This window comes from Marmota monax, unplaced genomic scaffold (genome assembly GCF_021218885.2).
Source record: "Marmota monax isolate L192 unplaced genomic scaffold, Marmota_monax_Labrador192_F-V1.1 WCK01_AAM20220418_F8-fsc00274, whole genome shotgun sequence".
In the NCBI taxonomy this organism is placed as follows: Eukaryota; Metazoa; Chordata; class Mammalia; order Rodentia; family Sciuridae; genus Marmota; species Marmota monax.
In genome coordinates this window covers 1,521,947-1,540,099 of record NW_026694547.1, presented here as the reverse complement: position 1 = coordinate 1,540,099, position 18,153 = coordinate 1,521,947, and the positions used below count along the sequence as shown (strand labels likewise).

General features: G+C 40.8%; 1 protein-coding gene across 2 annotated transcripts in view; it reads left to right on the top strand.

The window, feature by feature from the left end:
- The window catches only part of Dnah9 (dynein axonemal heavy chain 9), a 330,995-nt gene that overhangs the window by 81,151 nt on the left and 231,691 nt on the right, over positions 1-18,153 (top strand). For both annotated transcript variants that reach the window (XM_046420725.1, XM_058571595.1), the window contains exons 20-26: positions 3,438-4,308; positions 6,680-6,810; positions 7,601-7,727; positions 12,044-12,196; positions 13,404-13,529; positions 14,874-15,113; positions 15,750-15,910. In XM_046420725.1, coding sequence (XP_046276681.1) covers positions 3,438-4,308; positions 6,680-6,810; positions 7,601-7,727; positions 12,044-12,196; positions 13,404-13,529; positions 14,874-15,113; positions 15,750-15,910 — 1,809 coding nt within the window. The remainder of the gene's footprint in view (positions 1-3,437; positions 4,309-6,679; positions 6,811-7,600; positions 7,728-12,043; positions 12,197-13,403; positions 13,530-14,873; positions 15,114-15,749; positions 15,911-18,153) is intronic.

Below are 18,153 nucleotides of genomic sequence, written 5' to 3'. Positions count from 1 at the left end.
TTGTTCAGGTTGACCCTGTTCTTTCAGTTATTCTGACTCATTCACCCGATTAGGCTTCTGTAGAGTAGATAAAGCTGTGATCTCAACAGTGGACTTAGCAAAAAGTGTCATAGGTATTGGGAGTTTGAGATAAATGCATTCTATGACCTCCAAGATTTACTGCCTCATGAACACTTTCAATAATGAGTAATAAAATTCATATACTGGCTACCATCTTAACTGAGGCAGCTCGTACTCTCTGGAAGAAAATGCGTTTGAGCCAATGGCAAGTATGTAAGAGCAGTTTGGGATAAAAAAAAAAAAGGAGAGTCAAGTGAGGGTATTCTAGAAAAGAGAATTATATATATATTCCAAGGCAGAGAGGCTGAAAACTTCCAGAAACATCTGGACAACCAATGGAATTGTGTCCAGATAGTACACATTGAGTACGTATTTAATGCACCCCACCCAGCAACATGGCTCACTGTAGAGTCTTTGCTCTTTCCCCTCACAGTCATGGAGTTAACTGGCACCTGAGACTCACAGAGGCTGCCTAGCTTCATGAGAGAGTGTCAGCCTGGAGAAAATCAAAATTCACAATTTACAGTACAGGTTCTATTGAATGAATAGTATGTTTTCACCATGCCAAGATCAAAAAACTCAAAGTCTAACCATCGTAAGTCAGGGACCCACCCATAAAATAAATCCTACTGTGTGTGGGTATGGACAAGCCACAGCAAGACAGACTCAAGACCAGGTACTTAATGGAAAGGAGGCTACAACATCCCAGATGAGAAGTGGGAAGGCCTGAACTGAAGCAGTGGAAGAGATAATGGAGAGAGAGAAGTGGAATTGAGAGAGAATCAGCAGAACTGATTGAGGATGGGTGGCAATGAGGGAGAAGAGGAGACCACGTCTTTCAGTATGGACAAGTAGGTAGAAGACGGTACTGCTCCACTGTCCACTGAGATGGGCAGGAACAGAATGCGAAGGACTGAGGATCACAAGTTCAGGGTGGGACAGGCTGAGATTTATGTACCTGTTGGGGATTATGCAAAGGTGTGCCTACCTTCCTCCTCTGTACAGATATGGTACTGACATTGACATTGATCAACAACTAGCTTCCCCCCCCAAAAATCAACTGAAGTCATTTATTCTCTCTCTCTCCCTAAGCTCACGTTTGGGTGCAGCCCACATCAATCACTCTTTCAAGATCATGCACAGGAGCACCATATTTCCATTCCTCTTAATTATAATTTTATTCATGCAGACTGCTCAGCCATTTCTCTTTGGGATTCAAATACTCTTTGCATTATTATTTCAGTTTCAAAGACTCAGCACACCCTTTTCCTTCCTACCAATTTCTTGTTCTTAAGCTGTATCATTTACCCCCAGGTTTCGAGAACTGCTTTGGATTTATTAGACACATGAATCAAGTATATGAATATTCTGACAATTTGCCCTAAAGTTTTGAAATGGTAAGAGGACTGACTATGTGTCCTCATGTCTAGAAGTTCCTTTCAAAGCTTAGGCCAAATAACCTTTTTATGCACATTGAGCTATGGAAGATGACTAGCTACAAATTTAAAGAATAAACAAAAATTATGCCAAGAGGGTGAATGAAGTTTGAAATAGGTATGACAAATACTTACCTCTTACAAATATTTAAGGAACCAACATTGATTTAAGGATGTTCATACATGATATGGAAGGAATTGTTAGCAAGCATTTATTATATTCTGTGTACCAAGCAAATACTCTAATAGATCATATCTAATAAGTTATTCTGGATCAGAGTCCATTAGTAAATTAAACAGGCTTCTTGAGTTTGCCTGAATTTTGTAGATCTTGTACTAACACCGAGAGGCTGATTTCACATTCCAAGTTCCCTCTAGTCAAGATAAAAAGTGGAACCTACACAGACCAACAATTAGTCTCTGAAAAGGAATGCACAAAATAATCCTCTCGTTTGGTGATCCTGGTTTGTGGGTCACTTGCCATGAAGATGTTTCCCTTCTTTCCAGCTAGTCCTTCATCTGCTACTCCACACAGGAGATAAATCTTCTCATCTATGCAGACAGAAGGTGCTCTTCAACTCTGAAAACTCCAGGCTTGTGTTCTGCTTTGAAATACCTTGGAGCTGAGGAATATCACTGACAGAGAAGTGATGTTCAGTCTCACTCTATTATGATGTAGATCTACAACCACAGTCTATGAGCCAAAAGGATTTAGATGAATGAGTGGGAATCAAAACATAACACACATCCAAGTTAATCTGACACTCATTTAACGATATGCCTAACTGTCACTGTGTCACCTGGTAACCTGGCATAAGTGGCAAGCAGTTCAGGTAGATGACTTAATGACTTTAATTACGATGACTTTCCATTTCCAAAGTCACACATTTCTAAAGGCTACTGAAAGAAGGGGCAGTTCAAAAAAAAAAAAAAAAGAACTTGTGTGTCATTCTCTTCCTTTCTACCTCCCCTCCATATCCTAAGAAACACCGTACTTGCTGGTGCACACCTGTAATCCCAGTGACTCAGGAGGATCATAAGTTCAAGGCCAGCTTCAGCAACTTTGTGAGACCATGTCAAGAGAGAGAGAGAGAGAGAGAGAGAGAGAGAGAGAGAGAGAGAGAGAGAGGAAGGAAGGAAGGAAGGAAGGAAGGAAGGAAGGAAGGAAGGAAGGAAGGAAGGAAGGGCATATGGTTCAGTGATAGAACATCCTTGGGTTCAGTCCTCAGTACCACCAAATGGTACTGTAACTATTTAGGGCTCCAGTGAGGACTTTGAACTCAGCCTTCATGGCCATTAACAGTGGTTCTCCAAGTTGGGTCACTATAATCTAATGCTGATGTAATCTACTGGAGTGAGCTCCTCCCTGGCATATTGGAATCACCAGGGGAGTTGGAAAACATACTAGATCCTGGATCCAATTCCATTGATTCTCATTTAAGTGGTCTAGGGAGAAGTCTGGGCATAAGGATCTTTTAAAGTGCCTAGAAGATCCTTTTAGCCAAGACTGAGAGCCATGGCCCTAGATGGAGCAGTTCTCTCACTTAAAGACTGACCACCACTAGTTCTCTGGAAGGGGCTGTGGCTTTCCAGCTTCTGCAAGAACATGACCATGCTGTTTTAGGTCAAGTAGTCTTGCATAAGCTAAATAAAGGACAGAGGTTTTAATGGAGGTGTTTCCTTCTACATCTGACTAGGCAATATTTTTGTTACCTTCTCAGGTGTGAAGACAGGATCGAAACCTGGTGTTCCCCTTGAATGCTCCCATACCCCAACCTTGCCTGAAAGTCTTTTCTTTCCAAGGTTAGAAGGTTTGGTGAAAGTCACTGCTCTTCCCTAGAATACCAAGCATTTAAAGATGTCATCTGGTATTACCTTGGAGATTCTAGGAGTCCAACCCTGTGTGTTGTACTTACCAAGGGAACACATTGTGTTTTGTAGGTTTGATAGCATCGAGCCGCATCCAATGCTGGACGCCTGGCACATCAAGATCCAGCAGATGGAATCCACCATGGCTTCCATTTCCGAGTCCGCCAGCTTGTTCGAGGTCAATGTTCCCGAATACAAGCAACTGCGCCAATGCAGGAAGGAAGCCTGCCAGCTGAAGGAGCTCTGGGACACCATTGGGATGGTGACCTCCAGCATCCATGCCTGGGAGACCACTGCGTGGAAGGATATCAACGTGGAAACCATGGACTTGGAGTGCAAAAAGTTCACCCGGCACATTCGTAACCTTGACAAGGAGGTAAGGGCCTGGGATGCATTTACAGGACTAGAAAGCACCGTGTTGAACACCCTGACCTCCCTAAGGGCTGTGGCAGAGCTGCAGAATCCAGCCATCCGGGAGCGGCACTGGTGGCAGCTGGTGCAGGCCACGGGCATGACCTTCACCATGGACAAGGACACCACCCTTGCACACCTCCTGCAGCTCCAGCTGCACCACTTTGAGGATGAGGTCCGGGGCATCGTGGACAAGGCCGTCAAGGAGATGGGTATGGAGAAGATCTTAAAGGAGCTGCAGACCACCTGGGCTGGCATGGAATTCCAATATGAGCCCCACCCACGGACCAATGTCCCCTTGTTGCAGTCTGATGAGGACCTCATTGAGGTTCTGGAGGACAATCAAGTCCAACTTCAGAACCTGATGATGTCCAAGTATGTTGCTTTCTTCCTGGAGGAAGTGTCTGGCTGGCAGAAGAAGCTGTCCACAGCGGATGCTGTCATCTCTACCTGGTTTGAGGTGCAGCGCACATGGTCTCACCTGGAAAGTATATTCATTGGATCCGATGATATCCGGGCTCAGCTGCCCCAGGTATGTGCTAAGGAAATCCCACTCTGTCTATTCTCTGGCCCAGGTCCTACACTATCTGGATTCTTTCCTTTTCTGCCTCCTTGCTTTGGAGGGCTCTTCCCACAAACTAACCACATCTACCACCAAAAAATCAAGCAGAGGATAAGAGAGGAGATGAAATGCACTGCACACTGATCAGTTTGTCTTTAGATGCATAGAAAAAAGAAAGGAGAATTGGTTTTATCTTTCTATTTTTTTCCTCTCTCCTTTTAAATGCACACAAGAACGGAGGTGGAAAATATTAGCAAATATTGTTTGGAGTGAGCTCCTCATGGGCTGCTCTGTAGATCATTAAAATGCAGGTACTAACCAAAAATGAGTTTCCAGACAAATTCAAGTTCCTTTCTCAGCAATGAGCCATTCTGTAAACCCCTGGTCTGTGCCAACACACTCAATGCCAGCTGTCAGCTAAATACTCAACAATGGATTTCCCTAAAATACGTGTTCTTCTTGTGTTTGCCCCTTCTAATTAGCCCTAATGAATGTGCTGCTCACTAACCCCTCCCTCAATGGACTCCAATTCTTTTTTTCCAAACATCTTCAGCACCTTGAGTTCTTTGCTTACAAATTAGTGTGATTCTAAAATGTCACTGGTTGTCCGGGTCTTGTTGAGAAATTAAAGCACAACCCATCAGAACATTGCAGTTTTCCATCTCATGGTACAAAAGCACAGTTAGTGTAATAATGTAGATTAGGGGTTGTACACGTGCAGTGAAAATTAACAGGACATTCTGTCATAGCAGTTGTAATTAAGCCTTATTGAATAAGCCAGATTTTATTTATCTCAAATGCCTTCGATTGAAGAGGAGCAGGCTTAATTAGAAGCAGACAAGAACATAGGTGGAGACTTTGGTAGGAGATGTTTGAGAACTTTTCATTAAAAATATTAAAGGACTTAGTATCTAAACAGTGCCACAAGGTTGTGTACAAAGCGTGAAAATACATTTATTTTCTTTGTATTAACAATATAACAGAAGGGATTTCAAAGCACAATAAAATCAGTCATAATCTCTCACCCCCACTGGTAACTATTTTCTTTTATTGTGAATATCTTCCAACTTCTGTGCATGTATATACCTATTTTCACATAATTGCCCTCAGTGTAATTACAATTTCCTGTTCAGCTCTTTTCATTCAAACATCCCTACTAGATATTTTCAATACTATAACCTTGATGCAGTTTCATTTTTAATATGAGCAGAACATCTTATTAAGGGAGCATAATTTACCTAGCCTCTAGTTTTTAAGCCTTCCTGGGAGATGATGTGGATCACAGGGGGCAAGAATGGCAGGTTTGGGCTTCAGTCCTAACTCTCTCACCTTCAGCTGTGGGACCTTGGGAAAATTACTTAACCTCTTAGTGTTTTGGTTTCCTCATCTGTAAATTAGGAAAAATTCTGGTACCTACTTCAGAGAGTTCATTAAAGCAATGCACAGAGCACATACCTTTATGATTATTGTTTCATAATAATAAAACCACACATTCCTGCTAAGTGCCAGATGCTGGGCTGAAATGCTTTGCATATATTAGTCTCTCAATCATCATACCGACATTGCAAGGTTGTATGTATTTGCAGAGGGAGATAGATGATGGCATCTAATTAAAGTTTTACTTTGGCTATATAAATATTTTCATGAGCCTAGAAAACACATTAGATCCACTCATCTTAGGAATCATGTATTTTATGCCTGAGGTGGGGGTGGGGAGTCCCTGACACCTTTCGAAGGGATGCTCGAAAATAAAACCATTTTAGAGATCATACTGAAACATCATTTGCTTTTGTTACTCTCATTCTTCTATGAATGTACAATGGAGCTATGGAGGCTGTAGTATCACCAAACAGTGCAGAAGCAGATGTGAGGATCCTACTAACTTCTATTAAGTCAGTCACTAAATTTTAATGAAAAAAGAAAAGTGAAAGGATGCCACTTTTTCTCTAAGTTATTTTTTTGTTTTGGAAAATATAATTGTTTTAGATTAAAAAACATTATTTTTTGCTATCATATTGGGTTTATTATTTTTTAATAAATTAAATATTGTAAGGTTTTTAAAAAAATATTCTATAAGACATAAAATACTGATCGACATGTTTGGTACATAAACAAAGGCCATTTGGACTCTTCAACAATTTTTTTTTTTTTAAATCAAGGGGTTTCATGACTGAGATGTCTGAGAACTTCTGTTTCAAGGTAACATATTTCCTCCTTGGAGTCCAATTGCTATATAGGATGGCCCAGGAACAGATTTCTGCTTCTGATATGTGGGGAGCTTCCTGGAATTAAAGGGAACAGTTTGCTAAATTTTTTTTTCACATTTTTTTTTTATTTGTAGGATTCTAAAAGATTTGAAGGCATCGACCTTGACTTTAAGGAGCTAGCTTATGATGCTCAGAAAACTCCAAATGTTGTGGAAGCCACCAACGAATCGGGTCTTTATGAAAAACTGGAGGATATTCAGAGCAGGTGATGGTCCAATTGCTGCCCCTTTCATCATGAAACAGGCAGTAGTGCCCTTTCCTCTTCTATCTCTGAGGCTTCTACTTTATTTAATTGCCTGAGTGCGTCAATGAGTGTCTGTGAGTGCCTCTTGCTTTTCCTGTATTGTTTGGGTAATATGGGCTATTATTAGGGGTGTTGCTACCAATGTGAATGTGCGACTATGTGTGTTTGCAATCATTCCTAAGCATTTCTATTGCTAACTTCTGTATATATCTGAAATATTGCATATGCAGCCATCCCTCAGCATCCACTGACCCCCTGCAGATATTTAGGACACCCTGCAAATATGCAAAAATCTGCATATACTCAAGCTCCTCGTGTAAAAACAGCATGGTATTGTGTATAATCACCACACATCCTCTTATATACTTTAAATTACCTCCAGATTACTTATAATATCTAATACAATGTAAATGCTATATGAATAGTTATACTGTGATGGTATTGTGTATAATCATCATACATCCTCTTGTATACTTTAAATTATCTCCAGATTACTTATAATATCTAATACAATGTAAATGCTATGTGAATAGTTATACTGTGCTATCCATGGAATAATGACAAGAAAAAGTCTGTCCATGTTTAGTACAGATGCAGTTCTGAATATTTTCCACCCACAGTTGGTTGATGGAGTCCTCGGGTGTAGAACCTGTGGATACGGAAGGCCGACTGTGATTGCTTTTGGGTAATGTGTGTGCACCTTTGGGTCTAGGCACACTTAACGAGCAGATCCCGTGTTCTGTGCCCTCAGATTGTGCCTATGTGAGAAGGCCCTGGCAGAGTACCTAGATACCAAGAGGCTTGCCTTCCCTCGGTTTTATTTTCTCTCCTCTTCTGATCTGCTAGACATCCTTTCTAATGGCACAGATCCACAACAGGTAAGCTGGGGGAGCACCTGCAAAAAGGGGAGGAAAAAAAAGGTCCAGAAGGACTGAGTAGCTGCATCCTCTCTGGCAGTGAAGATACCTTCATTTCAGGCCCTTGTTGCCACCAGCGATGGTTCACTAACCTCAGCGCTATCTTCATTCCCATCATTAGTTATCTCAGCCCAGGATGTCCTCCTGCCCTTTAGCAGCCATTCCTAAAGTAGAACTGAGGATGCTTTGAGAATGCAAAAAAAAAAAAAAAAAAGCCTTGAATCTAATTCTAAAGAGAGATCCAGTAAATAGCAATCAACAGTGACAACTGTATAAAAAAAAGAATGAAATTCTGTTCTTTGCAGTAATGTGGAAGGAACCAGAGGACATTATGTTAAGTGAAATAAGTAATTAGAAAAAGATATGTTCCATGATTGTATAATTGTATCAAACTGGACTCTATTGTCATGTATAAAACTCTAAAAAGAACCAATAAAAAAGAAATACCACGTTTTCACATTCAGAAGCCAAAGTTGATCTCAAAGAAGTAGAGAATAGGCCGGAGGTTGCCAGAACCTGGGAAAGATATTGGGAAGGAGTGGAGAGAGGATGGTTAATAGGTATAGGTGTGTGAATACGCAGAAAAACTTCTAGTGTTCTGTAGCACTGTAGGATAACTATGATTGACAAAAAATTTATTGAATATTCTTAAATAGCTTGCGGAGAGGAATTTGAATGTTCTCAACACAAAGAAATGATAAGTGTTCGAGGTGATGGATGTACCAATTATTCTGATCTGATCATGACATGTGACTATCACTCTGTACCCCACAAAGACGTACAATTGTTATGTATCAATTAAGAATAGAAACATATATTAAGAAGAGCAATAGCTGTAATTTCTATGGGGAGATAAGTTTGGAAGGTTTATTAATTGAAAGTTGAGGGGGTTTAGTGGAAAATAAGTCCTGAATTTTAGGTTGTAGTCTGACTCCAGCCATCATTAGTTATAGTCTTGGGCATATCACTTCTTCACAGAAATATGAAATAGGAGAAGCTTGCTGTGTTATAAGGTATTTGGAGTATTAAGGTGGCTAATTGAAACACTATAGGTATTGGAAGCTCTAAACAACGGTTCTCAATCTTGAAAATACATCAGAACCACCCGGAAGGTCTCTTAAGTACAGATCTCAGGTCTTAGTCCCAAAGTTTCTGATTTGGTACATCTGGATGGGTCAAAGAATTTGCATTTCTAAGAATTTCCCCAGTGGGGCTGTGGGACTGAGGACCACATTTTGAGAATCATTGCTGTCAACCAGACAGTCTGCATCTCAAAAAGGATGAATATGAGGAAACGAGCTGTCCCTACTGCATGCTCCCTTCTCACCCTGAGGACAGACTATAGTTTTTTTGTGTTTTTTTTTTTAAATTTTCTTTAGAATGAGGATATAGAGCCAAAATTCTGTGTTCAGGAATTAGTTGGATGAGTTCTTTCCCACTTTCATGTAGTTTTGTTTTCCATTTGAAGTATACGTGCGTACATTTATTTCTGCTTTCAGTTTTAGTTTTTTTTCTCTTTATTGATTTTACTTTTTGAACCTTTAGAATACTGATTTGATTCTAAGAACCAAACCATTACCAAAAGCTTTGTGTTCTCAGAGAAGTGTTCCTCCTTTCTCTATTCTCCCACATCATCTCTATCTCCCCTCCACTCCCTGGAGATGGCAAGTTTCATTCATTTCTTGCTTATCTTCTCTATGTTTATCTTTGCAAAAATAAGCAGATGCCTATTTATAATCATACCTGTACATTTCCTTATCTCCTCCTTTTTTTTACACAAGAGGCCAGCATGCTATACTGTATGCCTGTTTGGACTTGGGTTTTTTCCATTCACTTGTATATCCTGGAAATTATTCCAAATCAATTTAGAGATATCACTCTCATTTTACTTTTTTCCATTGGCATAATATTCCATGAACCAATATATCATAATTTGGCCACAGGTCATTTATACTATTTTACAATTACAAATGGTGTATCACTAAATAATTATGTACTTTGTATTGCTGGAGATCTATTTTCCAGGTGAATGTCTAGAAGTATGAATGCTAACTCAAAGGGTGAATGCATATATAGTCTTATTAGATATGGCCAATTTCCCTCCATAAGGAATTTTACCCTTTTGCATCACCATTATCAGTACATGAGAGTTTCTCCAACAGAGCCAATCGATGGTACATGCACATGGTTTTGTTACTAAGAAGCAAGTACTAAGGAGAGAGTATTTCCTTTAGCAGTGGCTCTTCTTTTCTTTTTATTATTTCCTACAGATTGAAAAGTTTCTAAAGTAGCCGAGACATGAAGGAGTTGAAATATGAATCATATCAGCCTTTAGTTTTGTAACTATATTTTCACTAATTCTGTGTATAGAAGGGATCAGATCACTGCCACCCTTTGTATGTCTGTAGTACACAAGGTACTCATTTTTGAAATATTTTGATTTATTTCTCACTGGTTTGAGTAAATTTTTGAGTAGCTCCCCCTTGTACCCTAAGAGTTGAAGTACAGTAGAATAATTCTCCACTCCTACATCTGTGAGTCTATGTGTTTCATACATTAGTGATGGAACAATTAGATTTAGAGGTCACAGGTCACAGTAATTTCCTCTCAATCCCTACAGACATTGCTGTGCTATTCTCTATTACAGAGCAATCCCCTGAGGCCTACCTGCTTTTATTTTTTTTAAAACCTTTTGAGTCAGTCAGTCTTTCTCTCTGGATCCCGATGGAAATCAAAATTCAAAATAAAATTTTAAAATTTGTATTTGCTTAGGTACTTACTTTATTTTTTGAACTCCCCCATCACTTGATGAGGATTTTCCCCTCTCTAAAAACTAGAGTCTTTGTTATCTTGAAAAATGTTTTCTTCTACTGAGTTTTAAATTCATATTTCTATTCAATTATCTGACTATCTTTGCCTCGGGCTCATCAAATTTCCATCACATATTCTGTTTTCTTTGTGCTGGAGACATTACCTTCTCTTTAGTCACGCTCTTACCCCAGTCCTCTTCCTTGGCATTTATTCTTCAACACTTTCTCAAGTTTGTCTAACACCCTGGTTTTCTTGTGCCAATCCAGCCCCTTCGTATTATCCACACTGTTATAAACCGAGCTGTGCTGCTGATAGATTTTTTTTCCTTTATTTCTCAACCAACTCATCTTTCACCTTGTATTTTATAGAGTTCATACTGATTTCATTGAACTGAAAGCAAAACAAACCGATATTTCTTTCAAAATTATTTGTTTCGCTTAAACTTTAAAAAAAATACATGTTCTTTTATTTAATTTCTCGAGTCTTGTTTTCTCCTTCTTTTCTGTTTCATGATATTTTCCTAAGTCCCATGAGGGTTGCTTTTTTAAAGTCCCTTATTTTTGTTCTTGGATAAATAAAGGCCCAGCCTATCAAGGTGTCCATCCCAAATAAGTGTGGGGGCATCTTCTTCTGGTACCCTCACAGTTCCCCGGAATACTCTTAGATTTTTCCCTCTCATCTCATAGGCTGGAGAGTTGGATGTTGTAAATTTAGCATTGTAATTCCACAAACCAGCAGACTGAGGGCGCTTTGCATCTTTTCAAGAAGCTCTTTTAGAAGGCGGCTTTTCTGTTTGTTCTCCCCCCACCCCTTCATCCTGCCATCTTCTTTACTTCCGAACCACAGTGTGGCTGTGTTCATCCTCCTTCCCCGCACACTGCCCTGAGCATCACTGTGAAGGACTTTTCTACCACGAGATACCACTCCTGGGAGCAGCCTAGCAGGGCCAGGCTTTCTGCTTGATGTGAACATGCTTGGTCTTGCTTTGCACCCTCCTGGTTTTTGTTTGCTGAACTAAAGAGATTCCAACAATGGTACAGCTTCTTTCAAGGTCACCCCTGCTCTTGACCCTCCAGATTTGCTCTCTTCTGCCAGACTATCCCCTGCTCATGCCCTGTTTCACGATTGTGTCTCCCTAGAATGAAAGCTAACAAATCAAACATCGTATGCTCTCTAAACTGGTCCTACCTTTAGCAGATCAAGTAGGAATCAATCAAACCATGCGGTTCCATCAGTTTGTAGCTAGTGCACTATTCCCAATGGTTTTATATTCCTTTGGCCACTTCTATCCAATTCATTTAATTCCCATCTTCCCTTCTCCATCTTTCCCACAAATATCCTTCTAAATGCTTGGTGTTTACCGTTCTGTTTTTTGTAAGGGTTGCCACATGGCTGGCTTCTGGAAAACTTTAATAAGCTGCTTCTGGACACATTCTCCAATATTTTGGCACGGTTTCCTTTCATAGGTTCAGCGTCACCTTTCCAAACTTTTTGACAACATGGCCAAGATGCAATTCCAGTTAGATGCCAGTGAGAACCCAACCAAGACAAGTCTTGGCATGTACAGCAAAGAAGAGGAGTACGTGGCCTTCAGTGAGCCCTGTGACTGCAGTGGGCAGGTAATGAGATATAGTTCTTTCCCCTCCTGTGCCTTTGTCATGCATCAGTATTCAAATATGGTTAGCATCAACTCTGGGGAAGCTGGCCTTGGGCCAGAGCTTCTGTCTGTGCCCTGGGACAGCCAGCTTGAACTGACATTGGAGCAGCCTCTAGTGCCCGGCTGTCCTCTCTTTGGGAAGGACACATGACAGCATTCATATTGTTTTCTTAACTAAATACCTGTGGTGAGAGGAATAAAATGCACATAAACAATTCTGTGAGTCAACCAGAAAAAGATTCAAGGATGGTTAGCTGCACCAGGAGGTGTTAGCATGGCGACCCTGTAGCAGCCCACAGGGGACTCTGGAACCCTGACACCTTCCCCTGGAGAAAGTGTCCTTTGAAATCACCCACTTTCCTGAGATGTTCCGTCTCTGCACAAACACACCTCAGAGTCACTTCCCCTCACAGTCCTAGGAGAGCCAGCTACCACCCTGTTCAGGAACTCCTACTGCACCTCCAAATTTTCCACACACAATTGAGGCACATAAAGCCCAAGTCTATTCTCTCCTAAACCTCTTTCCCATCCATCAACACCACTAAAGTTGTAAATCCTGCCTTGTTCATTATCCTAATTGATCCAGCACAGCATTGCTCCTGAGGGTTCTAATCTAGTGCAGAATAACCCCTGCTGGGAGTGGGGTCTTTTATAAGATTCCAACCTTTATCAACATGTATTTTGGAAAGCAATTCTAGTACCAGAAAATAATTTGAAATTTCAGTTAACTGGGGATGGCCAGCAGTCCTGAGGTTTAATTTAGAATGTGTTCTTTTTGTAGACCCTGAAAATAGTTAGTGGGGAAATACATTCCTGGTGTATAACTCCATACTCAGTATGGACAAGTCCTTGAGAATCCACTTAACTAAATCTGGCCCAAACCAGATTTGAATTTCCTTGTGTGAACTCTAGGGAGTAGTCCCTGACCCCTGTAACCTGTTTCATTGTCCTGTGTGTTCCAAACGAGCACATCTACCTAGTTTTCATTTATCACCAGCTCAGGCTACACAACCCAATGTGTCCCTATGCCTTCTGATAGGGCTTTGGGGTCATATACCATGCCTGGGCTGAATTCTCTTCACTCCCCGCCTAAGCTAGGTGAAGAAAACCTGTAGTACTGATCAAAGCTTTTTAGATTCACAGTTTCTAACCCAGAGTTCTTCCTCCAGGTAGAAATATGGTTGAACCACGTGCTCGCTCACATGAAAGCAACTGTTAGGCACCAGATGACAGAAGGAGTAACTGCCTATGAGGAAAAACCAAGGGAGCATTGGCTGTTTGACTACCCGGCTCAGGTATTCATAATGAGACCTAAGGGATGGTATTACTTAAGCTTACCCTAGTCCCACTCAGGGGATGGAAATCGGGTTTCCCCTGAGAAATAAAAGGTTGGAAAAATAGAATGACCAAAAAAAACACAGGACACAGAAAATAATTTCAAAAAGCAGGCACAGAACAGGCAAGCCGATCATTCGGATCGAGCTCGTATACTATGGCAAAATGGAGCCTGTGCCTGCTTTATTTATATCAGGGGACATCAAAGACTTTCGATAGAATGTTCTTCTCCCAAAAAGGTTAAAGGTGGGCTGTCCAGTTCCCAATGGGTTACGCCCATTGAAGAGAGATCTTCCTAGCAGAGCAAAGATAAAGGTCACGTGCCTTGGATCATCTATTGCATGGGAGAACCACAGATAGTTCCCAAGGTTAAATCTAAAATCTCCCTGGCTTCACACCATGAGAAGATCCTCATGTGGTTTTTCACGGATGGCTCCCCGCAACTTACTACCACAAGAGTCCCTATTTCACAAAATGAATCACTCCCATCAGGATTCCTCATGGCAGAATTGCTGATCGGAATCTTGAGACAAGAAAATATGTTGCCTTCTACTCTTGCCATAAATACCATCTAGAACAATGTCTCCCACGCCAAGTGGAAGTACAGATGAGCAGTTTTTCTCAGTTTTCTACCATGAATACTCAAAATGTTGCATTTTCCATATAAAAGCAAATGAAAAATATCGATTTGAACCCCCTTTCCCACTTATTTATGTTTAATCTCTGAAAAAAAATGCAAATCCTACTGACTATACTGAATTTTGCTATTATTCATCATTGCCTTTAAAAAGTAGCCATTATAAAATTATATGTTTTCTAAACTTAAAGATGTAGTGAGAGTCTTCTGGAAAAGCAAATATGGGCACAGATGATAGCAGTGGCCTACTAAATTTGAATCCTCTGACAGTAAGCGGATCCAGAAGAACCAAGTAAATACTGAGTGTCACTGAGATGCTCAGTCAGCAAGTTGTTATCCTCTCCAGCTTGGGAAAAATGCTAACTCCAGGAAGTAGAAATGGAATGATCTGTTTCTAGAAGCCACTGGCATTGACCAAACTCTGGTTATTGTCAAACAAATGATACATTTTTTTCAGGAGCAAAAAGTGCCATCCCTACTTGTGTTATAATCATTTCACGTACCCAAGGATTTAGAGCAGATGGTTCACTTAGTCATTGCTGGTGGAAGAGGGTGGGAAGGGGCCTCTATCACCCACACAATTACATTCTGAGCCCTGGCTGTCTTATAAGTGGGCTGGTTGGAAATAACACTGGTAACAGCTTTACCAACCACTCTGATGTCACAGGTTGCCCTGACCTGCACTCAAATATGGTGGACAACAGAGGTGGGCATTGCATTTGCCAGACTGGAGGAAGGTTATGAGAATGCCATGAAGGAATATTACAAGAAGCAAGTGGCCCAGCTCAAAACTCTCATCACCATGCTGATTGGCCAGCTCTCCAAGGGGGACCGGCAAAAGATCATGACCATATGCACCATTGATGTGCATGCCCGGGACGTGGTGGCCAAGATGATTGCTCAAAAGGTAGGTCTAAAATGTCCAGGGGTGTTCCTCTGTGTGGGCAACTGTACCAAGGGAGCAGCTCACACGTGGCTAAAATATAGGGTCTTGGGGTCTGCACACCAACTGGGTAAGGATCATGGTGGCTCCTTCTACCTTTTAGAACATCCAGCAAAACAGTGTGTGGATGTTCCTCTACTCAAGATGGTTTGACTTACACTTTGTTCTAACTTTACAATGGTGCAAAAGTTATATGCATTCACTGGAAACTGTACTATCAGTATAGGAGTCAACGAATCACATGAGATTTAACACTGTATTATAAAATAGGTTTTATGTTAAATGCTTCTGCCCAACTGTAAATGTTTTGAGAAGTTTAAGGTAGATTAGTCTAAGCTATGGTATTCAGTAGGTAGGGCATGTTAAGTGCAATTTCAATATTGCTGTTATTTATCAGGCCAAAATATCATCCTAAATCAAGGAACACCTGAAATTTGATAGCTTGTGTTTTCTATGCTGTGATGGTCATAGCATGCCACACTCTTGAGTGACAGACAGCACGCAAGCCATCCAAGGACTCATGAATTCTGATACCAGGGAGCTACCTGCTACCTGTTGAATGCTGTGGTTCACCCAACTGCTTTGGTACTCTTTCTTTAGGTGGACAATGCCCAGGCTTTCCTCTGGTTGTCTCAGCTACGCCACCGTTGGGATGATGAGGCCAAACACTGCTTTGCCAACATCTGTGATGCCCAGTTTCTATATTCCTATGAATACCTGGGAAATACACCTCGCCTAGTGATCACGCCTTTGACTGACAGGTAAGCATCACAAACAGCCCTACTGCTATTGGGTTTAGGCTATTCAGTGGGTGTTTAGGGTCAAGGTCACCATCACTTGCTATTACTCACAGAATTGGAAGGGGAGAACGAGAACGTGACTCATCAAAGCAGATGCAAAATAAAACTGAAAGGAAATGGGGCAGAATCTTCCTTGGAACAAACTTGAGTCATGACTTTCTGAGGAGTTATACGTACCTAGGTTAGACCACCAGCTCTAACATATACCAGCTGTTTAACCACGAAAATATTACATATTTTCCTTGTATGCAAAATATTAAATATTTGGTTTCCTCGTATGCAAAACAGAGGTAGTAACTCACGTCTCACATGATTTTGGTAATAATGAAAGAGGAATACTTATGGAGAATTTAACATATAATAAGGGCTCAGTGATTTAAGCCCTATTATTCTCTTATCAATCAGTTGATCAATCAACCGCCACATTTACTTAGTGCCGCTCACTCTGAGAATACAGAAATATAAGCAACGTAGTTCGGATCATTAGGTGCTTATAACTTTTTAGGGAGACCTATTTTCTCTCATTCATATGAATTCATACCTGAATGAATTCTGCCAGACACTGAACTAGTCACTGGTAATACTAAGATGACTAAAATGGTCCTTGCTCTTAAATTCCTTCTCGTGGGGGGGGGGGCGGAAATAATGCATATTAAATGAAAATTTAAGTAGCACAAGGGAGAAAAGTACAAATCCATGGGAAAAAATAGGGCACAAAGCTCTATGCTACAGATTACCAAACACACGGTACAGGGGTGAGCCCTCAGAGCCCAGAGGGGAGAAGAAGACTGAAAGGGTATCTGATCAGGACCTTGAAGGATGCGTTGGATTCCAGTAGGAGGTTGTAAGGTTGCTTCCAGTGTGTCTCTAACATTGTATGGAGAGGGGTTGATGTGCTCCTTTTTCTGTCAAGAGGATCTGTAGCTTTTGCTAATTGTTAAAACAGATCTACCAAAGTTAAAGAGCTACTAATAAGCATTCCTGGAAAATGGAAGGTTGTAGGCAGTCATGGAAATGGGAAAACTCAGGGTGTGTTTCTAAGAGAGGAATATAGAATTCTTGACTCTGAGAAGCTAGTCGGCCATTGCAGAGTCAGACTATAGAATATCAGTTATGATAAACTATTGAAATTTTTTATCAGAGGAGCAAAAGAAGGAAACCTGTGCTTTATGAAAATACATCTGTCAGCAAGGGCTAGGGCAAAGGAGAGAGAAGGAAGGGCAATAATGTCATGAGAAGTGACATTTAAATTCTTCTGAGATTTCTGTAAATTCTGCTAAAAGTTCATACCCTTTCCCCATGACACCATTAAACACTAAGTCTCATCTCGTTCAGAAAGAGTGATATATCTGCATGACTGGCTCACTAAAGCAAATGACTTCTATGTAATGAAGAGATTGTCATGAATTGCAGAGGTTAAAGTTGCAGGATAGAATCTATGTCATCTTTCTCTTAATTTTTTCTCTCTCCTGTGTTAAGTCATATCACCTGGTTTGTGGCCAAATCCTCAAACACATTTCCAAATATCTGATGCAAATTTCCAAATCAGTTAAATTCTAATCACTGTTCATTGAATGAATAACACATGAGAAACCCAACATCATCCCTGGACGAGGTTATCCTGGTCACCAGCCCCAGTGGTTTTTTTTTGTTTTTTTTTTTTAACTCATTTTCTTGCCCAAGTCTGAAAGGCCTCTTCTGCCCAGAATTCCACTCAAATCATTCCCCCTTTACAATAATCTTTTGTGTGAACTCTGAGAGCATCTCCTGTTCATCTTTCTCTTCCACTGGTGACGCCTCACACTTTCTTCTTCTCTCAGTTCTGAGAGGTCTTCCCTGACCACTCTTAGTTTCTAAAAGACAGTCTCCCGCACCTACAAACACACACACACAGAGCAGATAACCCTGAGGGCATCTCCTGTTCATCTTCTCCCTCACCTTCTGAAATGACCTTTCTTGCTTGCTAGCTGTCTGCACTCCTCTCTGTGACTAGGAACCTTTGTCCCCATGTGCAAGATCACCCAGTACCAAGTCGGTATTGAATTACTATTTTTCAAATGAATGAATGATGGTTGAATATTGAAAACCTCCAACATAAGAAGAGACTGGATCAAGAAAGGCCAGTTGACTCAGGGTAGGGCTCTGCTCAGGACCCTTGCAGATCTCTCTGCAGGTGGGATGGTAAAGGCAGCTGCAAAATCTGG